At 52.0% G+C, this 22402-nt stretch overlaps 2 protein-coding genes across 10 annotated transcripts in view; one reads left to right on the top strand and one right to left on the bottom strand.

Moving 5' to 3' along the window:
• The window catches only part of ASTN2 (astrotactin 2), a 353993-nt gene that overhangs the window by 223186 nt on the left and 108405 nt on the right, over positions 1-22402 (top strand). Inside the window, exons 14-16 of the mRNA XM_055720179.1 lie at positions 2419-2543; positions 2977-3081; positions 4635-4814. Of these exons, the coding sequence (XP_055576154.1) occupies positions 2419-2543; positions 2977-3081; positions 4635-4814 (410 nt within the window). The remainder of the gene's footprint in view (positions 1-2418; positions 2544-2976; positions 3082-4634; positions 4815-22402) is intronic.
• On the bottom strand, positions 13391-18440 carry TRIM32 (tripartite motif containing 32). 9 transcript variants are annotated; one of them, XM_055720182.1, is made up of 3 exons: positions 18397-18415; positions 16440-17261; positions 13391-15625 (listed from the first exon to the last, which is right to left on the bottom strand). In XM_055720182.1, the coding sequence occupies exons 2-3, from the start codon at positions 16550-16552 to the stop codon at positions 13615-13617; spliced, it is 2124 nt and encodes a 707-aa protein (XP_055576157.1). In that variant the 5' UTR covers positions 16553-17261; positions 18397-18415; the 3' UTR covers positions 13391-13614. The 9 variants fall into 9 exon arrangements, with proteins under 9 accessions (XP_055576157.1, XP_055576158.1, XP_055576161.1 ...); XM_055720183.1 differs by having other exon boundaries at positions 16440-16943; positions 18397-18412; XM_055720186.1 differs by lacking the exon at positions 16440-17261 and having other exon boundaries at positions 18397-18440.

The raw sequence follows: 22402 nt of genomic DNA, 5'->3' as shown, positions 1-22402 counted from the left end.
GCACGTTGTGGGCACCCACCGGTGTGTATGCCCATGCCTCGACTCGTTCTGGCCCCTTGTTTTTCCTTGACCTTTCGACTGCGGAGCAGTTAAAGCAAATGGCATTACAGCAAGCGGCACCACCGAGCGTGGCTTTTTGGTAAATACCTTTTCACAGAGGCGTCAGCTCTGAGCAGCAGTTGCTGCGTGCAGGTTGCCCTGGCACCAGTGTGCGTCTCCTCCAGCTTCTCCCTCCTGAGCTGCCAGTGCATGGACCACCAGCCCCCGACAGCTGTCCTGCCACCCAGGTGGGCTGGCCTTGTGCCCAGGGACAGCCGATCCATGAGCTCATGGCACGGGTGGGTGTTGGTGAGATGGTCCGGGTGGGTTTGCATGGAGGAGACGCTGCTTCTGCATCTTCTCTGCTCCATGTTCAGATGCAGGGCACGGGGTTAACGCAGTCTTCTGGTGTCTGCCGTGCCATGTGTTTCTGTCCCCTGGGGCTGGGCTCTTCTGGCATCGCTGAGTCTGTCCCCTTGTGCAAGGCAGTGTGAGAGTCCTTGGGAAGGTGCTACCAGCCACTGTCATTGTCCTGAGCATCTCCTCCTGGTCCTTTCGGAGATGGGATGCAGGCAGGCCTCCAGTGTGACCTGCCTGGCCCTTGAGCTAATCTCCTAGTGCAGGGTGTGGGGCTGACCCACCAGGGAGGGGACGGTCCCTGTCCTCCAAGGTGGCAGGTGAGCTCAGCGCAGCTGCATCCTGCTTTTCTGGTGCAGCATCACGCTTCTGTGGGGCTTTGGGATTTGGTAACACTGACAGCTTTCTCCCTTTTCAGCTGAGGCAGAGCAGCAGAGACACCAACACGATTCTTTCCATATTCCCTACTGATCTGCCTAATTTTGCAGCCCCTGCTTCCCACCACCCACACCGCTCCTGTCTGCAGCAGTAATTGCACTTTGCCATTTGCATCACTGAAACAGCAAAGGGCTCAGAACAGCAAAGGACCACTCAGCCGTGGGGGATCCCACGCCTGGTGTGAGCGACAGGAGATTTGCGAGCACATATGTGAGCGGGAGGCTTTTCCTCTCAGACAAATAAACCACTTTTTCTCCAACTGTGCCTAAAGTGAAGCTCCCGAGACGCAATCAGGTGCCAGCAGCTTTGAGATGGGGAGTGCAGCGTGAAGGCTCATCTCAGTGCTCCTCGCCCACCTTGGGGCTGGGGCCATCCCCAGGTGGGACTGCTCCCATATGCACAGGGATATGGCCTTCTGCTTGCCACTGGTACAGGTTGCACTGGCCATATCCTGGCCCTGGAGCATCAGAAGAGCCCCAAGGAAGTGCTCCACCAACTCAGCATCTTGCTACAATGGGACCCTTGGAGGTGGCCAAGGTGTCCCCACTTGCAAGATGAACATAGGATGATGGAGCATCACTGCTAGGATGGGCTGCAGGGAGTAAAACTGAGGTAAACCGGCAGCTGTTTAAAGGAAGATCTGTTCAGAAAACACGCCGCTCGGGCGGGCGGTGCCAGCCTGAGCCTCCCCCCAGCTCCTGGGGCTGACCTGATTTTGCAGGAACCTCCCTTTTTTCTGCTCTGCTGCCCTTTTGTCTCTGCACCTGGAGGACGCAGAGCCTCCTGGCCTATATTTTGGCTCTAAGATCAATATTTAAAATCCCCCCCTCCCGTTTCCTTTGCGCAGGCGCGAGGCATTTCGCTTGCCGGGGGAGGTTTGTCTCCCAGAGACCTGTCTGTTCACCATTTCAAATAATTTCCCCAGCATCGTTGTTCTAGAAACAATTCATTAGGGGCCTATTATACAATGTTATACCTGCCAAGGTTAGAAAAGATCCCCCAGGTGTGGTAAAATCGTGCTGTGAGCTGCACGCGCCGGCTTTTTTTTTTTTTTTTGGTGTCTGTCTGTAAATGTGCCTTTTACTCCTTTTGGAGATCCAGTCATCTGGGGGCAAAGCCGCGGGGGTGATGCTGCTGTCTGGGATTGCAAAGCCCCAGCTGCGCGTGGTCTGGTGCTTGGTGGTTTTATACTGGAAGTTGGTGCAGGTGGTGGAAAGGGGCAGTTTTGGGGTGTAGCAGCCATTCCTCTCTTCTTGCTGCTGTTTTCCCCCTCTCCAGTGGCACACTTTGAAAATCCAGGCCAAAACCAGTGGCTGGGTCCCCAGGCTGAGACCAGCCCCACGTTACTGGAGAACTAATGGAGCCATGGTCCCTGGGGAGCTCATTAAGCATCACCTTGGAGGGCTGTGCTGCCAGGGGTGGCTGGTGGCAGGGGCAGCAAACCTCATCCCCTGTAAGGTCTCCTGCTTGGAGGTGTCCCTCGCCCTCCCTCGGCCTCTGTCCCCGTGCTGCTGGGGCAGCTCAGCCCCCCTGCCTGGTCGTGGCCTGCATCGTTGCTTTGCAGTTGTCTTTTTCTCTCTGCAGGGAGAATAACTTCATCAAGGACTTCCCACAGCTGGCCGATGGCCTCATGGTGATCCCGCTGCCCGTGGAGGAGCAGTGCCGTGGCGTCCTTTCGGAGCCCCTTCCTGACCTCCAGCTTCTCACTGGTACGAGCTGCCCCTGAGCTCAGCTCCTGCCGGGGCGAGCACAGGAGCAAGAACCCTTTCTCCCACCCTAGATCCCAGCATGGTGCCCAAGGGGCATCAGCACTCCTGAGGTGCTGGTCTTGGGCTCCTTCGTGGCATCCCTCCTGTCTGTCCGGGGCATAAATAGCATATGGGCTCTGCGAGTCTGCCCTGGCATGACAAGGCAGCATCTCCATCCCTGTGAGCTCCAGGCAGCCGCAGCCATCGCAATGCTGGTCCTGCCAGCAGCCTGAGGACCCCGTGGCACAGCCACTGGAGGTTGCCATCCCTGCTACCATCCCGTTTCTCTCCCCTGTGGTGTGTAGCAAAGCCATTGCTCTGTGCAAGCATTAGGCATTTCCCAGAGCGTGGCTGTGGGGTCAGCAGGGGCTGAGCATCAGCTCTTCCTTTGCAGGGGACATCAAGTATGACGAGGCGATGGGCTACCCCATGGTGCAGCACTGGCGGGTCAGGAGCAACCTCTACAGGGTGAAGCTCAGCTCCATCACCCTCTCTGCAGGTGAGGGTTTCTGATAAGAGGGAGACGTGTGTCCACATGGGTGGGTGGCTGGTGGTCTTCTGCCCCAAGGCATGGTCGTGCCAAGCATCTCACCAGCGTTTCCCAGCCCCAGGCTCTGCGCGGGCAGTAGCTCATGCTGTCAGTGCTGCTGCAGAGGCAGGCAGAGAGATCTTCCTGCATTTTACAGGGGGGAAACTGAGGCAGGGTGTTTGTGCAGCTCAATTGCACAAACCAAGAGCTGAGGTCAGAGCCAGGATCAGGCTAATAAGCAAGACTTCTGGGAGGATTCATGTGGGGGTGGCTGTTTATATGTGTATGTATGAAACCCAGTAAGTTCTTGAAAAAATGTGGTTTCAAAAGGACCCAAAGCGCTTGTAAATGTGGGTCATATAAAGCAGGGAGTTGCAGATGAAGAAGGGGTGGGCGGGAGGATCCTGCAAACGTCAAAACATTTCACTTCCACATTTTTATAGCTACACATTTTGTTTCAGAAGCACTGAAACATTTTGTTACGACCTGAAATGTTTTGCCTTTTCATTTCAAAACAGCATTTTTTATTTAAAAATCAACCTGTTTTTTAAATGGAGGGAAAAAAAAAAGGAAGAAAGAAAAGATTTAGTGCAGACAGATGCAGAGCCCCAGAATAAAATAACCTGCTTAGAGCTGAAAAAAATATTTGGGTTCAGCTCAAAATGAATTCTTCTAGCTTTTTTATTAAACCAACCTTTTCTTTCAATAAAACAACCAACCAACCAGCCAGATAACCTCATTTTGGTGACAGTTATGACATATTTTCTTGCAGTATGTGTTCCGTTCCACCACTGAACCAAAATGATGATATCAGCCAGCTCTAAATGATGCCACCGATGCCTCCACAATATTTCATCTCTGTAGACCAGTGAGGGTGCATGTCCTTGTCCTGTGCTGGAGTCCCCGCTGTCTATACTGACACTGCAGGGCGTTGTTCAAGAGGTGCCCTGGCCCTTGCGCACCCATGGAGCTGCAATCAGCCCAGCCCCACGTGTCCTTCTGGGCTGTCTCCAGCTTTCCTAAAAATAGTTATCGGTTGTGCAGGGTATTGACACTGGGGATGGTCTGCAGTGCAGTCTGTAATAAATTAATCCTTACACCAGGAGAACATCTCTGGTTATGGCTACTGCGAAGCAAAGGCCAAGCGCATCCTCTGCGGAGAGCGCTGACAGTGTGCCAGCAGCCTGCAAAATGGGCCAGAGCTGGCGCGAGGGTATGTAGGGGAGTGTGGGGGCGTGGGTGCACACACACATGTTCACGTGCACATCCCTCTGAAATGATTTGAGAAGTGTCTTAGGGAGAGGAATCATAGCAGGATGCCAGAGCCACAGCCCAGTGCAAATAGCTGGTTGTGGATTCCAAAGGATCATAAAGACCATGGAGGCAAGAGAGGAGGAACTGCATTTTGCACCCATGTGGGGATGTGTACATCTTGAGCAGGGATTTTCTGGGCCTCCTTCCCCCCAGGCTGTGGCTGGCAGCCCTGCCTGGCTGACCCACGATCCCCTGCCTCCTTCCCACAGGCTTTGCAAACATCCTGAAGATACTGACCAAGGACAGCAGCCGGGAGGAGCTGCTCTCCTTCATCCAGCAGTTTGGCTCCCACTACATCGCGGAGGCGCTGTATGGCTCCGAATTCAGCTGCACCATCCACTTCCCCAGTAAGAAGGTCCAGCAGCAGCTCTGGCTCCAGTACCAGAAAGGTGAGGAGGGCGGTGGGAATGGGTGGGGTCACAAATGCTGGTTATCATTCGTGCTGTTTTCCACCCATCATCCCCTCTCTGCTGTGCACACACCATCACCATGCTGGCTGGCAGGCGCATACAGGAGACTGGTACCAAACCAATTGCCCAGCAGCAGGCAATGGTGGCACATGTCCGTGGGCAGCACCCCTGAGCCATCCTGCCTGCTCCTGCCCTTTGGCTCCATCCTTCCCCAGGGTGACCCAGTTCACCAGCTGCCCCCAGCCCCGCTGTGGTGGCCCCCACACACCAGGGTGCTTGGGGTCAGGTGATGGAGATGTGACATAATTGAACTGCCTCAGAATGGCTTCGTTTTATTGCTTGTGACAATGACGGTCTTTAAAGAAGTGTATTAAATCAATAGCAGACTCATTGTGCTACACCATAAATAACGAGACACATCATTAAACAGGGCAATAAACTTCAGGACTTTGAAGTAATACAATTAGGTTATGTTTATAAAAAACTCCCTTACCGCTGGAGCCTTCCATTTGCCAATTCATCTCTCTTCTCCAGGGAGCTGGGGATACTCCCTGGGTCTGTGGTGTTTTATAGGGCCCGTTGTGGGGCTGATGGTAATGGAGGTCGTCAAGGCACTGGTGTCGTGCCCCATGGGCGCTGCCGAGAGTGGCCTCGTTTGGTGGAAGCCAACAGATGGGATGGAGGTGTGCTCCCACCGCTGCCTCTGTTGCTTTCTGCTCTTTTTTTTTTTCCTGTCTTCCCAGCACAGCTCGTCTTGTAAGCGTATTTACAACACCTTGTACTTGTTTGTTCTGCTTTTAAATAGTGATAAATGAAGTTTGCCATAGCAATGCCCCTGTTTAGCAGCAGAAAGCGTGGTGGAGGTGTGTTGTTTACATACTCACAAGGTATTAATCATTTGGGCACGCTCCCTGCAATCCCTGGGCTAATGTGTCAGTGGGGAGCAGAGCCGGAATGGCTCCATGGCCCCAGCACTGTCACTGCAGACACTGGGTTTCTCTGGAGATGCCACATGGGAACAAGAGGCAGTCACTGCAGCCTCAGCCTGGCGCAAGCATCGCTGCTGTTTAACGGTGCTGGGGCCAGAGGGGAGATGAACAGTGGCAACACTTAATCTGGTGGTGAAATATCTCCCATTTCTGAACCCCCACCTTCCTCCTGGCCGTGGACAGAGGTGGTTCCCAGGGCTCAACCGCAAAGCCCCGCAGTAGCACAGGGCCTGAGGTGAGCAGTGCCTTGCTGACAAAATAATTTCCTTTTTAGTGCATGGTATGTAGCTGGCCGAGGCGAGCACCCTCGCTCCCCACCCAGCTCCCACCAGCACCCCTGGAGCTGTGCCTGCCCCATGCTGCTCACAGGACGGCCCTGGCCGGCTAGAGGCATCCAGAGCACTCTTGCCCACCACCAGCAGAGCACCAAAGCACTCACAGGACCCCGGGGATCCCCCCCGAGTTTTGCATGCAATGCCTGGACATAAACATTTAGTTTCTGGCTGTGCAGCATTTGGGCACTGGGTGCTGGCTCTGACCTTGTTCTCTGTGTGTGGCTCCATCTGTGGCTTCAGTAGCTGTGGGGTCAGTGAGGCTGGACGTTGGGGCTGGCGGCACTGCAGAGGGGACCAGTGTTGTACTTAGTTCTTTGATGGCCAGAAAATGCTCTTGAAAGGACACTGAGGATGTTGAGGGCTCTTGCTGATACTGGGGGAGATCAGCTCTGTGGGCAGAGAAGGCATCACGGGAAAACCCAGGGCTCGCTCACTCCGGGAGAAGCCCCAGTTAACTAAGAGAAAGAGCTTGCTGTTTATGGTAGATGGATTTTATTCCCAGCTTCTCCACTGATCTACCCTCATTTTGCCAGTGACATAAGGAGGATCAGCATAAATAGGTCCAGCTAGACAGTTCTGGATGCCTTCTCTGCTCAGAAACAGCTCTGGCCTGCCGGGCTCCCCGCTGCTAGCCAGCCCGTTTCCGAACTGCTCAGAGAGTGTACATATGCATCATCACTAATAAATACAAAAGTAAGGCCAGGATAACTGTAATTTGTTAGCGTACAAAGCAGGTCAGAAGAGGACGGGGAGAGGAGAGTCTCGAGCTAATTGGAACAGCACCAACTATGATAAAAATGCACACTGCAGCGTGTTTGCAGCATCACACAAAATTATTTTGATATTTTAATCAACTTCATAAATCAATCGGCAGGCCTCGGGAGGAGGCCTTTGCCAATAAGGTGCACAATCCGTGCGTCGAGCCCTAATTGAAAACATGGTCTTGAAGAGGCGACCGCGCCGCTGGCAGCCGGACTCGTGCAAAGCGCCAGGCCAGGTTCTGGCTCTCTGCAGGGGCTGGAGCAGCCCAAACACCGCGCTCGCTGCCGGCACAGGAGCCTGTGATATAGGTCGGTGTCTGCAGAGTGCTTCCTTCAGCCACATGGAGGAGAAAGGGATCTGGCTCTCGCCAGGGACAGCAGAAAGTTGGTGGCTTCTCACTGCCTGGACCCCCAGCCCTGCTGGAGTGGGTGGGCTGCGGGCACCGCTGGCATGTGCAGGCTGCTCTGCCTCTAGAAAGGCAAACTGTTCTCCTTCCTCCTGCAAGCAGATAAGGTGTGTGCTGGGGAAAGCAAGGCAAAAGAGCTGCCCGCCCTTGTTCCTAAGGATTTGCAGGAGTGAATCCTCCAAGTGAGAGAGCCAGGGAGGCACAGAGGCAGGGCTGCAGCACACGAGTGCTGTGCTCCTTTCAGGGCAGGCATGGAAACGGCCCCCAGGCTCTCCCCCTAGGAACAGTGTTAGCCTGTGAGCAGAGCAAAGCAAACCCCAATTTTAGTTCATGCAGAGTGATTAAAAGCCCATTTTCTGGGCTGCTAGTTCTGGCTCTGTGCAGCCAAGCAATGCTTTAACTCTGAGCAGGGACCTTGAGATCGACCTGGCCATTGATCTGTACCAGAGGAGCCCTCATCAGTTTTCTCCCCCATCGAAGCCAGTATTTAACACTGATGGCACCTCATTAAGTTCGTACCAATTATGTGAGCATCTTTGTTTGGCAGCTGGGACAAACGTGACACTCCTGGCCACCTCCTGTTGTGTGTAAGAATGTTCTGGGTCTGGCTGGGATGGAGCGAACTGGCTTCATTGCAGCTCCTGTGGTGCTGTGCTTTGGGTTTGTGGCTAAGCCAGTGCTGATAACACCCCAGCACGTTGGCCACTGCTAAGCAGTGCTTGCACAGCACCCAGGCTCCCTCTCCACAGCACCTAGGCTGGAGTGGGCAAGATGTTGGGAGGGGACACAGACAGGACTGCTGATGCAAACTGGTCTATTCCACACCGTATATTGCCATGCTCAGCAATGAAACTGGAGGTGGAGGCTGGGAGTCACCCCGCCACAAAAAGAGTCACAGAATGTACAGGAGGAAAGACAGCGATCCCTCCATCCAGCATATCCACCTGCCAGGGACCGCTTCATTCGCTGATAAACATGTATCAGAGACCTGGTTGCTTTGTGGCCCCTCAGTCTGGCTAGATGAGGAAGAGGAGGAGAGCTCAGTGAGGGAAAGGAAAGAGGTGCTGTGACAGCAAAATCTGACAGCAAGACCTGACAGCCCTGGTGGGATTCTCCCAAGAGCTGTTCTAGCTTGCTCATTCACTCTACGATAGTAGATGGCTAGATGATCTTTAAGGTCCCTTCCCACCCAACCCATTCTATGATTCTGTGATACATGAAATGCAGATCAAAAGTCTGTAAGTGCCCCAGCACCTAGAGAAAATGGAAACGTTATCAGCAGCAATGTGGAGGGTCTCTTCTTGTCAAGCATTTGAGTGACAACTCGTTTCCTTCACATGGTGCAGACTAGCTGAGCCTCAGCGTGGGAGACTTCTGTTCTCCAGCTGGGAAAAGTTGGAAAAAGAAATGGCATGCTGGTGGTGTGCTGCGGAGGAGGAGCACGCAGCCTTGCTGGAGCTCCTCTCCCTTGCCACTTGAGGACCTGGGAGAAGCTCAGCTGGGGAGCGGGGAGGGATGCTGATGGGCTCGGGATGTGCTATGCATGGGTGGTGGAGACTCAGAGGGCTTCACTACCTGACCATGTTACGTTGCTTTAGGTCTGCAGTAAGTGAAATGTTTGTTTTTCTTGCATTTCCTATGATCTCTGGATAGTTTCCTGGGCTGATGTTACCTGGCCACATTGGGCAGCCAGCAAGCCGAGCTTGGGAAGTGGCTGCTACAGATGTGAAAGATGTTCCCTCTCAGCAACAGGTCACTTACTAAAATAGCCCATGGAGGGGCTGTGCTCTGGCAGGTCCTATCACATTCCCGAAGGCTTTCTGCCCACCAGCCTCCCCAATACTTTCCTCCTTTTGAACTATATGTTGTTGATCGCATTTACCTTTAAGAGGTTACAGCTTTCCTGCTTTCTTGTGAACTCAGCAGTTCAGACAGAAGTTCTTCATAAAACACAAGCCATAGTAAGGACACAACCTCAAGCTCTGCTAAAATAGCAGTTCATATTCTTCTGAGTGGGGTCTGTCTATCCCTTCTGTCTCTTGAGGTTCTCATTCATCTCCCTTCAGGTCTGATACTGCCATAACACAATTAAGATTGAACTAGTCCACGAGAACTTCTAGTTCTCATTTCCTAGACGCAATCAGGTGCATTAAGAAAGCTACAAGGCAAGCTCTGCATCTATTAAAGGAGGTAATGGCTTTACCCTTATACCTGCTCGGTCAGAAGTGCATAGAATTTCCCTGTCCTTGAGATCTGTTCCTATAAACAACCACTCTATTTAATCTTTGTAACACTCTTACTTGCTTGCGGTGTATGCCATTATATTTATTTCAAACCCTCAGATTTTGACATTTTGTTCGGAGGAGGAAAAAACAATCTAGCTGGTTGCCGTGAAATTTAGTTTAGACTAAAATATGTGCCATGACTCAGTCTGCTAAATGACCTTATGCACTGCTCATTGTAATCCAAAATTGCCAGGCAAGTCGAGTAATTAGTTGTGCAAAATGAAATAACTTTAAATCCTCGCACTGAGTAATGACCCAGAAAAATCACTTAAACTATACAATAGAAAAGACTTGGAGCATCTGGCTTTATTTTTACTTTTATAGTTCTGCCCCCTTTGATTAAGAAACAGGCTGTCTCCCTCATCCCTTTAGAAGAAACCCTGGCTGTCAGTTGCCGCTACCCTAAGAAATCAAACTTCTCATAAAGTGGCAGGGTGGGTCTAACAGCAGCGGCACGACAGTTGTTCTGTGTTTGATAAACCAGTAACTCGTAGCTGTTTAAAGAGCTGCCTTCACTCAGATCCGCAAACCCAGCTGGGTAGCAGGAGCAGGGGGAGAGCCTGCACATACTGACGTACTGATGCCCTGGAATGCCGAGCGGCGAACTGCTTAGCTCTCTGCTGGCTCAGCCTACATACACTGTTTCTAACATGATTTTTTGTAGCATTTATCAAAATTATCCAGAATAATAGGTGAACCCTAATAGCAGCCCTGCTACCAGCCCCAGCAAATATGTCACCTCCACAGAGGGACAGAGCTGAGCCAGAAAGCCCCTTGATGAGCCAGGGATGCAGGTGATGAAGCCTTCAGCCAGGCTTCCACATCCTCTTACTGAGCGCTCCATGCCAGTGAATTTGGGCCAGACCTTTAAAACATCAGGTATCAGCTACAGTGAAAAGTAAGATATTGCCCTTGTGGGAGTATCGGCATGAATTAAGGTACGACATTCTAGTATTTGTTTATGAGGTGGGTAGGGAAGTGTCAGATAAAGTTACATGAGACCTGCCAAGGAGCTCAGATTTATCCTCTGCAACCTGACAGCATAAAAGGGGTCTCGTAGCCATTGTGTTCCCAAGTCTAATCCCCACTGGCTGTAAAAACCAATCTGCCACCAAAGGGAGGAGATGAAGTGTTCTTAATAAGAAAATGAGCCATTTGCAATGCACTTTTAATTGGATCAATTTTTCCTTTATTACAGAATCTTTAAAAACCAAACACATACGTACAACCAGACAAGCTCTTTTTCCAGGTAGAGAGCAGAAGCCAAACTATTTTGTCACAATCCTTAATTACTCCATTTCATCTCGTTTGGCAGATGATCACAACATTGTGTAGGGGCACCATGGCAAGAAATACAGCTGTGCAAAATCATCTCGCAATCACTTCTGAGTTTTGTCAGGGGATGTGAATACCCTGGGCAAGGGACAGCAGGTTTTCTTTTTCACTTTTCTGACTGAAACCCAAGACTAGAAGAAGAGCTGCAGGCAACACACCCCCGCAGGCGCTGATCGCAGTGTCCTGGCCCACCAGTGCATCACAGGATAGTGTTATTTTTCTTGAATCTCTGAGAAACAGATGACAGACGCTTTGTTTGAACTGTGTAACCAGGAACAGGCTGGGGTAACCAACTGCTCAGTTTACTGGACCTGCTTTTATGTCCCTTCAAGCACTCTAGGAAATGTTATTGCTAGTAGTGTGATGTTTATTGCAAAAAAAAAAAAAAATCCATCGAAACAGAAAATGACAGAGGTACATATTATCATAGATAATATTGCTTCAATTATTCAGGTCCACAGTAGCTTACTGCTTGGAGCAGTTCTTAGAAACAGGAGGAAAGTTAAAAAAGAGAACAGTAGGAGAGGAACTGCCATTACCATAATACTGGAAAAAATGCCTTGAGTTACAATGTAATTAACTGCAGAAGGGCCCAGTAATAGCCATCATCTCCCAAAAACATACATGCAAGATGAGATTGGTTCCCCAAATTGCTGTTACACACCTTAGGCGACTACCCCTCCCACCCAAAAATAGAGAAGCAGAGAATGTAAATAATTACGTGCAAGTTGGTAGCCTTGGCAAACACACAGAGCAGCTCAGGAGGGAAGCGGGGTTCCATTCCCTTGAGGTCGCTCAGCACCATCTACCATGCTAGTGTCTTGGCTCCTGCTCCCTTCTCCGCAAGCTTTTTCCAGCACATTATAACAAGGGAAACCGAAAGTTGCCCTGTTGGAGGGGCACCTCCATCGCACAGCTGGTGTTTGTTGTGTTGACCCTCTTCAGTGCCTTGGATAAGCAGAACAGGGAGGGGAAAAAACCAAAATCTCACCAAAATCTGCTCCCAGCGCTTCTTTTGCAAACCCTGTAACTGCCAAACAACTGGCGGGAGCAGCAGCAGCTCGGAAGCCGGTTTTACTTTGCTGTTTCACTAGGGGAAAATATATAGGAGTTTAAAAAAAAATCACCTGTTGCATACATGTTGTAGCACAAGTAGCAAACAATTTGCTCTAGCATGGCAGCCACCATAAAATCAGCTTTTATATGGTCTGTTGTGCCCCCAAATTTGCAACTACATTGTTGATAGCAACAAATAAATGCACTGCAGTGTAACTATTATCTGTGGCAGATTAACATGCTACCACTGTGCCCTATTTAAATGCATCTTTCCTTCAATAAACTATTCTAGGCGAGCAGCACCACACTGAGGAACACATTTATCAGCCAGGAGAGTAGCACTGTGGGGGCCTTGGTTCACACAGCTGCAGTTTTGTGCTTCATTTGGCCCAAAGCCGTGATGAACATGAACTCTGGTGCCTGCTGGTGCCGTAAAAAAAAAATATTAAAAAAACATATCTAAGGAATGTAGTGTTTTGCTGTGCAAGGGAAAAAAACAGCAATGCACCAATGGACACGCTTCCAAGTATTAACAAAATAAAAACGAAGGAGTACCACAAACACACACACACACTCCTTCTCAGCAGCGAGTAGCTTGCACATACTAAGTGCAGATGAGTGGAAACCTATTCCTAAATGCAGTGGTCTGGAATGCAAAATAGTGAAGTGCAAGTGAACAAAACAGTATGTTGCATCTAACCTCATTTACTACAGTCTCCCAGTCTTATTTCCCCAGCCCTTACCCCCTCCCCACGAACCTTTCTATACCAGACCTACCTTCCAAAGACAGTTTCCAGGATACATTTAATAGTAAAACAACAGTAAATATCAACCATAGGTTCCCCTCATTTTTTTTCCTCCAACCCCCTCTCTTTTTAGCCCCTTCTACCTAGCAGAACTCTTAGTAGAAATAAAAACCCTGTTGCCATCAGAGGGCAGTTTTCTGGCTCAGCTCAGTCTCCCATGATTGCACAGTACTCACTTCACATCGCACAGACATGGTTCACAAATGGCACAACAGGGGCGATCTCCTGAATACCAGAAAAATGAAGAGAGAAAACCCTCCCTCATCAGTCTGAAAGTAAAGCTCCATCTCTGAGCAGCTGAAGAGGGCTATTTCGTTTTATGCAGTGCTGCAATGGGAAACTGCTTTATCTAGTAGTTGCCCAGACAACTGCTACCCAGTTCCTTGCAAATACCACAGCAAGAACAGGATTGCCTCTCTGGTTCTCTAAGGGAAGCTCAAGAGCAGTCAAGTCAGCGTTCATGGCACAAAGAAAGATACAGTGGTTGAAGCTGGAAGTGTAGGAGATGTGATGCACAGAGGTGACAGGTTTTATGGAGTGACCAGTCATTTAGCAGGAAACAAGTACTCCAGCAGGATGGATCCTTTCCCTCATGCTTGTTCTTTTTTATTGTATGGATTTTATATAAAAAAAGAAAAAGAATAAGCAGACCACCACCACATAATCTATTTTGTTTCTAAACACAAAACATGACGGTTCGGTTATGGCACAATCTTTCCGAATACTTGACGCCGGTTCCCATCAGATTGCAACGCGGCTGGAAGAATCTCTGCTGCCAAAAGAGGTTTTGCTTAGAGACATGCCTTTAAGGAGTGGAATATCTTCTCAGATGGTAACTGTAGATCTTAATGCAATGATCCCAACAGTCCAGCACCAGCAGCTGCCCTTTGGGAGTAATGGCGATACCGACTGGGCAGGTGAGTCCTTCCCGGATTAAGATATTATAGCCACCCCCTTTAGGAAAATGCAGGATTTCTTTACGGCTGCTGTCGGCAACAATGAGGTCACCCCTGGCATCAACACACATCCCAGCAATGCACCTGAAATCCTCATTCTCAGAGAAGAAGTGGCTAATCTGGCGTCCCAGCTGCCCATCTGGGCCAACAGAGCCAATTGAAAAGCCTCCTTCTAAGTGGTGTTCGTACTGCCGGTTTTCCAAGTTAAGCCCCAGCCCCTGAGTAAAGTATATTGTCCCTTCAGCATCACAGGTGACAAACTTTGGGCGCACTGCACTACATAAGCAACTGTACTTGACTACCCCCACACCGCGGTCAACTGTGAAACACCAGAGTTTCCCCCCTTCCACGTCGGTCACTACAAACTGCCCAGAAGGCAGGGCAGCGATGCCCCAGGGCTTGCTTAGCTGGCTGCGGTGACAGGCCACGCAATGGCCATCCATGGTGTAGACCTTGACAGAGTTATCGTAGCTGTCAGTCACACCTATCAGGCCATGGCAGTTCATGGTGACAGAAAGGGGAGTCAAATTGGGCAAGTCTGCTCCAAGGAAACTCAATACAAAGCTATCGATTCCACTAGGGCTCCGGCGAATCTCCTTCAGAAAGCCCTTGCGGGTAAAAACCTGGATTCGGAAATTGCCTCTGTCTGCCACAAGTACCTCACCTTGCAGGGTGACGTGCAGGCTGACGGGAAGATTAAACATCCCTGGCAGGCTGCCCTTGGAGCCCATCTTCTTGATGAAGTGACACTGCTGGATGCTCGTGGCTGCTTCAGGCATCCTTGGCTTGGCTGGTGAGGAATTCGGTGTGCAGCTGGCCTCTTCTTGCACCAAGTCAGGCTCCCTAAATGATGCCGATGAGGATGCTGCAGTTTCCATAAGTGATTCCTCCATGTTAACGGTCCGGGGTTTCTTCACCACCTGCCCGATCTGCAGTGGTCCCACGTGGCTCACCTTAAGGAGTTCAACTTCCTGAAGGGTCAGCTCCCTTGGGAGACTGTTTGTCAGTTCTGGTTCTTCCTCGTCTGCTGCCTCCTCCAAGAGAGCTATATCTCCCTGCTTTATTTTGGCAAGGAAATAGTCACAGCGAGACATTATCTGCACTTCTGCTAAGTTCAGCAGGTAAGCTTGCTCCTCCATTACCTGATTATTTACCTTCTCCACTTCAGACAAAGAGGTGGTGAAGAACTTGCGTGACCTGGCCAGTTCTTCCTGGATTTTGCGCTCTTCTTTGCTGTAATCTTGCAGAACTGCTTTGTATCTAGACTGCAGGTCTCTTGAAACACCCTCCAGAGATGCTTTTCTTTTCTGCAGATCATCCATGAGCTCCCGAAGTCTGGCAAGCCTCGTACTAAATTCCCTCCTACGCTCCTCAGCAGCCTCTTTGATAGCAATGACTCTATGCCCTTGGGGCACGTGTGATGTCTCCTTGCATGGCTCACATAAAACCAAGCTACAGCTCTTGCAAAAGTGTCTTGGCAACCTTCTCCCACAGACCTTACACATGAGCAGACCCACCACCTCCCCCAGTCCGGCGGTGTCTATGATCTTCAGCACAGTAAGATTGTCAGTCAGCTGAGCTAAGCTTGTGATCCGCGTGATTTTGCTGCAAAAGGGGCATCGTATCCCATTAATGCTGTTTGCTAGGAGTTTCTCCAAGCACTGTTTGCAGATGGTGTGCCCACAGTGTAAAAGCTTGGGTCTCAGGTGCTCCTCAGTGAAGGACTCCATGCAAATGGGGCACTCCAGGACCTCTCGCAGTGCATCTGAGTTGAGATGAGGGGCAGCAGCCATGGCTTTCCAAGGCAGCTCTAGCTGGTGCAAAGTCTTGTACTCGCATCTATTCCAAGGTGCTCCTATTCTGTCCAGAAAGAAAAAAGGAAATGTGATTTATGTCATCACCAGCAGTTACATATACATGCAATTTATTTCTGATTTATCACCCAACCCTGAAAAAAGAGAAGCCCAGTTAGCTTTTCCACATTTGGAAAGAATGGATTAGTCATAGCTAATCTCAGAGTGGGCAAATTCCAAAACTAACTTGCAGCTCCTAGTGCGATGAATTATTCACTTGCAAAATTTGTAAGTAGAACTGAAAGAAGTGTAATGGCAGCAATAAGGAAGCCCAATAGATATTGATGACTGAATCATCTCCTCATGGTGCCCATCTCCTGCTGCCATGCCTCCAAGTTTACATAATTTACTGAAACCCAGGGAGATTAAACCAAGCATTCAAAACGCTGTGCATCAAAAGAGGAACCAGATGGTGCAATGCTTTAGGACATTAATATATCACCTCTGGAGACCTGCATTCAGATGTGACATCAAATACGAATGAAATGAATGTGGTTGTTTTACTCTGCTTTTCTAGATAGCCAAAATAAATTTTCAAGGTTTCATACGTTTGCCAGAAAGTGAAACTAGAAGGAATGATGTGTCAGCTTCCACTTGTTCTGGGAATGAGACTGTACATACTGAAAACATAGTGAACATTTTACACCGGTGTATTCCATTAACCTCTGCCGTGCTGCATCATGCTTCAGCATGCCAACTAAACACCGCTTGACGCAGCAGTGTTCTAGCAGGTATTAGCAATAAAGGAGTTAACAGACAACTCCAAACATTCATTACTATGTACTACAAGTGTCACTATTAGTTTCTGAACTTAGCTTAACTGCATATAATTCCTCCTTTTTTCACAATCTCGCAGTGTTAACCTCATTCTTGTATTCTGGTTCTGTCTTCTACCACTCTGGTTGCTGTTCAGCTTCAATCCAGGTTCCTCCATCCTCGCATCCCTCACAGCAGGGAGCAGATCCCAGCAGCTCTCTTGCTAAAGCAGCCATCCATTCAAAAGGAACAGCACAGGGCTACATCATTAAGTTATTATTCAGTAGACTGGCTTTCAATACCTTTGCTATTGCATTGCTTAGCCATTAAAAGAAGTGGGGAAGAAAACATTTCTTCTAGGGGGAGAGGAGGAGAATGAAGTAGTTAGTCTTTAAAATGAAGAGACAGTCACAGAAGGATGTGAACAGACAGCTTTTTCTGAATAATGGCTGCATGTGTGCAGCATTCTCGCTTCCCTGCTGGGTTTGCCTGCTTCATCCTCGGGAACGTTTCAGACAGAAAGGTTCAGTGTATTTCAGTTTCCCATTTGCTCAAGTGGAAGATGACAACTGCAACGAAGAAAAGTTCTTTATGTTCATATAGAAAAGAAAAAAAAATAAATTATCAGCTGCAGTTCACAGTCCTTTAAAGCCCGTATTTCAGGCAGGTATTCAGTGGTGTAGCAGAACCTCCAAGTACCAAGCTGGGGTCTGATGCTTGGCTCGATGGTGGCACAGTGAGTATCACATCCCCAGCACCCAGGGAGCAGGGACACTCCAGGCGCTTGCTGCCGCGTGTGCTGAATGTGCTCCCCTTTTATTCTTAGCGTATATCTCAGCTGGGTAAGCAGAAGCCTGGGCGCTGCCATGTAGAGCAGAAACCTTCTTCTGAGGGATGAAAAGTCTGTATGTTAAAACGGTTTTTAAAAATGAAACACAGGATACCAGATCCATTATTCTTATTTTCCTTGGAAATATATCAGAAGACTTGCTTAGGGAGGGATGAGGGAGCAGCACAGACACCAGATGCTGAGTTATGTAAAAAGCTACCTTTAAACCAAGTATTTTCATTAAAGAACAATGGTGGAAGGGATTTTGTTTAGGTTTAAGTCAGGTTTTTATAAAGATGATTTGTATGACATTCTTTTCATGTATAACCCCCTGTTATCAGAACAGCAGCATGCGCCTTAGTCGTGTGAAATTAGTTTTACTGCTGCACTTTTTATCTTTATCTCGCACTCGGCCGTGCCTTAAAGGAAGTTTCCTTAACAGCCCCTTGTTCTCGCGCATCAGTCCCTCCCAAGGCAGTTCCCTGACGCAGAGCAGGGTGGCAGGGAAAGCCTCAGCTGAGGCTCAAGCTAGAAAAATTGGGAAATAATGCGAATTTGGTTTGCTTCTATTGAAAAAAAATTCCTGCTGTAGTTTCTCTTCGCAAACCTGTAGTTTTCAGTGAGTGCGTGCGGCGAGACCGCTAGTCCCACGCCGGGGTGGCCCGCTGGGGTCGGTGGCCAGCGCAGTGCCGGGGTAAGGCGGCACAGCCCGGCGCCGTGACCCCCCGCAGCCCCGGTGACAACGCCAGCGGCGGCCACAGCAGCAGCCGTCTCGCAGCACCCCCCCGCGCACCGAGCCGAGCCCCTGTGCTACCGGAGCCGGGGGGTGGGGGGGCGCGGCTTCACCGGCCGCCGGGCCCGGTACGAACCGCCGCCATACCCGCGGGAGCAGCCCCCTCCCCCCTCGCCCGCCGCGGCCTCCGGTGCCCGGGCAAGGCCCGCCGCGGCCTGAGGAGGGGCGGCCCCCCGAGGGGCCCTCACCGGCGGGGAGCTCCCAACCCGCGGAGGCACGGCACGGCTGGGGGCCAGGGGGGGCTTCCCGGCCCGGCCGCCCCCTCCCCAGCCCGCCGAGGCCGCCCCGGGGTGGGAAGGAGGTGGGGGTGGGGGTGTGTGGGGTCCCGCCTGCCGCCGCCCCGCGCCCCCGCCCCGCCTGCAGGGGGCGCCGCCGCCGCCGGGCCCGGGGTGCGCCATACCTGCCCACCGCTCCCGGGGCGCGCGCCGCTTCCCGGCATGCCCCGCGCCGCCGCGCCGCCGTGACGTATGCACCGGGCCGCGGAGCATGCCGGGAGTTGGAGTCGCGGGAGGCGGCGGGGCCGGGGCGGCGGCGAGCGACTGCGGGGAGGCCAGAGCGAGGCGGGGGGAGAGGCTGCGGGGAAGACTGCGGGGGGGCCGATGTACCCGGCAGGGGCAGGCGGGGGGCCCGCGATGCCGGGTCTCGGGGAGCTGCCTGCACAGGGAGCCCCCCGGTGGGCTGGGCTCCCGCCTCCGCGCCCGTGCCCTAGCTGTTTCTATCGAGGAAAGTTAAAAGAAAAACGAGGAAACAGAAACGTGCCTTCTCTCTTTATTTTTCTCGGTTTATCACGCGAGGGTTCCCCACCCGCCGGTTGTCCTGCGGCCTTCCCCTGGCCAGGCGGTACTGAGGGAGTAGCCAGGCCCTCCCTGCTGGCGGGCCCAGGCCTGCGCCGGGCCTGGCGTCAGCCGTTGGAAATTTGTCTGTCTCTGTTCATTTCATAAACTGGTTGGAGCAGCCCGTGGACTCCCAGGACAAAAAGGACTATTTTTAGGTGGAGAATAGCAAATGTAATCAGTTGATTGGGTGATGCGCATAAATACCATCAGGGAATAGATAAGTAGCCGTGGTTGCTTGTGCAAGGGCTTGCTCCTGGCACGTCCCGGTTGGTATTAACTCCTTTGCCATGGTGGCCCTGATTCTGCACTGGTGGCCAGCGATCAGTGCAGCTGCTGCAGCACAGGCAGGGAATTACCAGTTCGTGGGGCACTGAGCAGTTACAGGTTTTGCTTTCGATCAGAGGAGAGCTTCTGTTGCCTGGTCATTTGACTCATCTGCTCATGCCTGGGAGGCAGTAAAAGTTGCCATCTCCATTACACCCGCGCAGGGCTAATGACTGGAGTCGTTAATTGTAGAATAACTCTTCCTTCCTCCTCCTCCTCCCTTCAGCCTTTTATTTCTGACCCCTCCACCCATCAGATGTGCTCTCACACTGCAGGGAGTCTGGCTGGCAGCAGTAGCTGGAGGCAGGGTTTTAGCCACCCGACTGTGGCTTTCCTCTGCCCTGGTGTTTTTTGGGGTCTTGCTGGTGCAAGGGCCATCAGTAACATGAATCCCCCTTCCAGCTCGGTTTTTGTTCAGCCATCATGAAACTGCTTTACAGATTGCAGAGAAACCAGTTTTAGTGTAATCTTGTGAGGCTGCACAGCAGATCAAGAAATGTCGGGGCCTGGCGTTTCCTCAGTGGGAGCAGGGAGAAGCCCAGGCCTGGGCAGGCAGGTTCCAGGGAACCATGTCCTTCACCCACGCCACGAGCAGTGCCACGGCTCCAGTGCCACCGGCAGCACTGCTGGTCCCAGCAGCAGCCAGGCAGTGTCTCGCAGTCAGCCCTGCTTGAGGGCTGATGTGGAGGTCTGAAGGCTCAGAGGACTTTGCTGCCTGCGGAGGAGGCAAGACCTTGGTTTAACCATTTCCCGTAAACTGTGTGTGGCCTCTCTGCTTGCATGCCCAGGTAGGAGAGCGGCACAGCCGATGCCACACTGGCAGCTGTAGGGCTCTGCCCAGACCTTTCAGCGAAAGCTGCAACACATTTCTGGTGCTGCTTGCTCACCTGCTCCAGCAGCTACCAACAGCACTAAAGAGAGCACTGGCATAATGCAGCCATTCTTGCTGCCTTCTGTTTTTGGTGTTTTTTCTGCTTTATTTAGAATAGAATAGAATAGTTCAGTTGCAAGGGACCTACATCTGAGCAGCAATCAGGACCAGCAGGGATCAGCAACGTGGGCAGCAGATGCACTCATAGGCAGGGAGAGCAGATGCAAAGCCTGACCAGGATTGCGAAAGAAAATGAGTGAGATTTACGGTCTCCTGTTTCATGCCGTGCTTCAGGAATGGGACCCTCTCGATCACCAGCGGTTCCCTGGGGGTGTTGCTGTGCCCAGAGCAGGGACATGGGGTTCAGCCCTGCTTCCTGGCATCACTAGGGAAATGCTCTTTCAGCTCCTGGTGCATTTTCCAGTGAATAAACGTGGACGTAAGCATTGAACCAGGGTGGTCTGGCCGATTTTGTGAGGCCACCCACACCTGAAAGTGAACAGTGTGAGGGAAAAATAACGGTAGGGATAAGGAAATAAGCTTTTAATGCATCCTGGGGAGAAAACAAAGGACTCTGGATTTGGTTAGAGGTGGTAACAATGAGCCGATGGTGTTACCCAATTGTTGGCATATGGGAAGCCTGTGCTGTGAGGAGGAAGGATGGGGAGGCTGTTCAGCCTGAGACCCTGATCACCCTGCCCCCTGGCCTGAGGGGCTGCCCCATGCTGTTAGCTGGCCATCCAACTGGCAGGGCTTGGTAAATGTCAGCCAGCCCACGGGAAATGGGCATGCGGGTGCGTGGGAGCAGGGAGGGAGCCAGCTGCTGCTACAGGGGTCTTACGCAGCCGCCCCTGCAGTCTGGGGGTCATGGAGCCATCCTTGCCGGGCTGTAGTGGCTTGGAGGCAGGGGGCAAGGACTGAGATGCTGCCAGGGGTCGGATGAGCAGGGCAGGACATTGGTTGTTCTTCCTGGGAGACAGTGCAGGCAGCGGGGTGGCAGTGGGGCTGTGCAGGGCTCTGCAGAGCTGGTTCCTTTGACAAAGTGAGCTCATCGATGATGCCTGCGCTGTCCCCTTTTATAGAGGTTTATCAGTGGTCTCTAAAAGCTCTCCTGGCTTTTTTTTTTTTTTTTTTTTTTCTTACTACCACAGGCTTGCAAGTCTGTAAATGTCACATCTGAAGCCGAGGTTACCGCAGAGCCTGTCTGTCTGACGAGAACCGGATTCTCCCTGCCGGTACCTTGGGGATCAGCCCCAGGGCAGAGGGGCTTCTGTGGGGTCATGTGTGTGGCTGAGCCACAGGCACCCCAGTGCAGCTGTCTGGCTCTCCCTGAGGTTGGGCATTAGGGCACTGAGAGTCCGCAGGGTTCTGTGTTTAATTGAGTTGGATTAATTGTCTGGGAGCAGCGGTCAGAGCATCAGCAGGAGAGCAGGGTTTGCAGCGGCGGGGGGCAGAGGCTGGCAGGCAGCTGGCAGCGTGGGGCTCTCCGGACATAACGGGGAGGAGAAACAAACCGTCATGTTCAGGATTATCCCGTGTTGGCGCTCGGGGATGTTACGCACGGGGCTTGTCCGGCTCCTCTTCCCGATGCGGCCCCGGGGGTCCCGGCGCGGGGGCTGCGGGGTGGCCGTGGCCGAGCAAGGGGCGGGATCGCCGGCCCGGAGCCGTCGTGCCGCGGTGCCACGAGAGGGCAGCAGGGCCTCACGGACCGCCCGGCCACAGCTGCCCCGCGCCCGGCCCCACGCCGCCCACCCGCGGCTCGGGGGCTCGGCGGGTCCGGCGTGCCCGCCCGCGGCGTCTGCGCCGTGTGCTGCGTCCCTCCGAAGCGGGCTGCCAGCATGCCTTCAGCCAGGCATCCCCCGGGAGGCCATGCCGCTGGACGGCTGCGTTCCCCAAAAGGCGTACCCCGAAAGATGGGGCAGTGGTTCCCCAGCCGCTGTGTGAGCCCTGGGGTGCAGGTGGTGCTGGCCGCTTGGTGGGTCAGCACAAGCCACTGCTGGTATGGCCTTTCCGGGGCAGCGGCAGGGGCTGGCACCACCTTTCTTGCACCCGTGAACGTATGTGAGAGAGGAGCGCTGCTGGCTCCCCCTGACATCTGCACCCACACCTTCCCCACAGCCCCGAGCAGCGTTTTCCCATCACTAACAGTGGGCAGCGTTAAGTGTCCAGCTCTTCGCAGACCTGGTGGTTACCACATTGACAGTATCTCACTGCAAGAGAAATTCCCAAATACATCTATTGATTTTCTTTCTACCTCCCTTTCAATGGATTTGTTGACAAATGGGGCATTATTCCACCAGGTAATAAACAGACAGCCTGTTCCAGTGGATGTGTACATAAATCCACACTGCCCTGCCCGTGGTGGCACTAGGTCT

The sequence above is a fragment of the Falco cherrug genome, chromosome 9 (assembly GCF_023634085.1).
Source record: "Falco cherrug isolate bFalChe1 chromosome 9, bFalChe1.pri, whole genome shotgun sequence".
NCBI lineage: Eukaryota > Metazoa > Chordata > Aves > Falconiformes > Falconidae > Falco > Falco cherrug.
The sequence above is the reverse complement of the archived record's forward strand: the minus strand, read 5'-3'. Positions and strand labels throughout refer to the sequence as shown.

What these genes read in the sequence shown, in the direction of transcription:
- TRIM32 (XM_055720182.1), bottom strand. Translation starts at nt 16,552, where the DNA reads ATGGAGGAACCTGGATTGAAGCTGAACAGCAACCAGAGTGGTAGAAGA. An exon ending in AAAAGGAGGAATTATATGCA is followed by an intron (nt 15,626 to 16,439) that starts GTTAAGCTAAGT and finishes CTTTCTGGACAG; the next exon opens with AATAGGAGCACCTTGGAATA.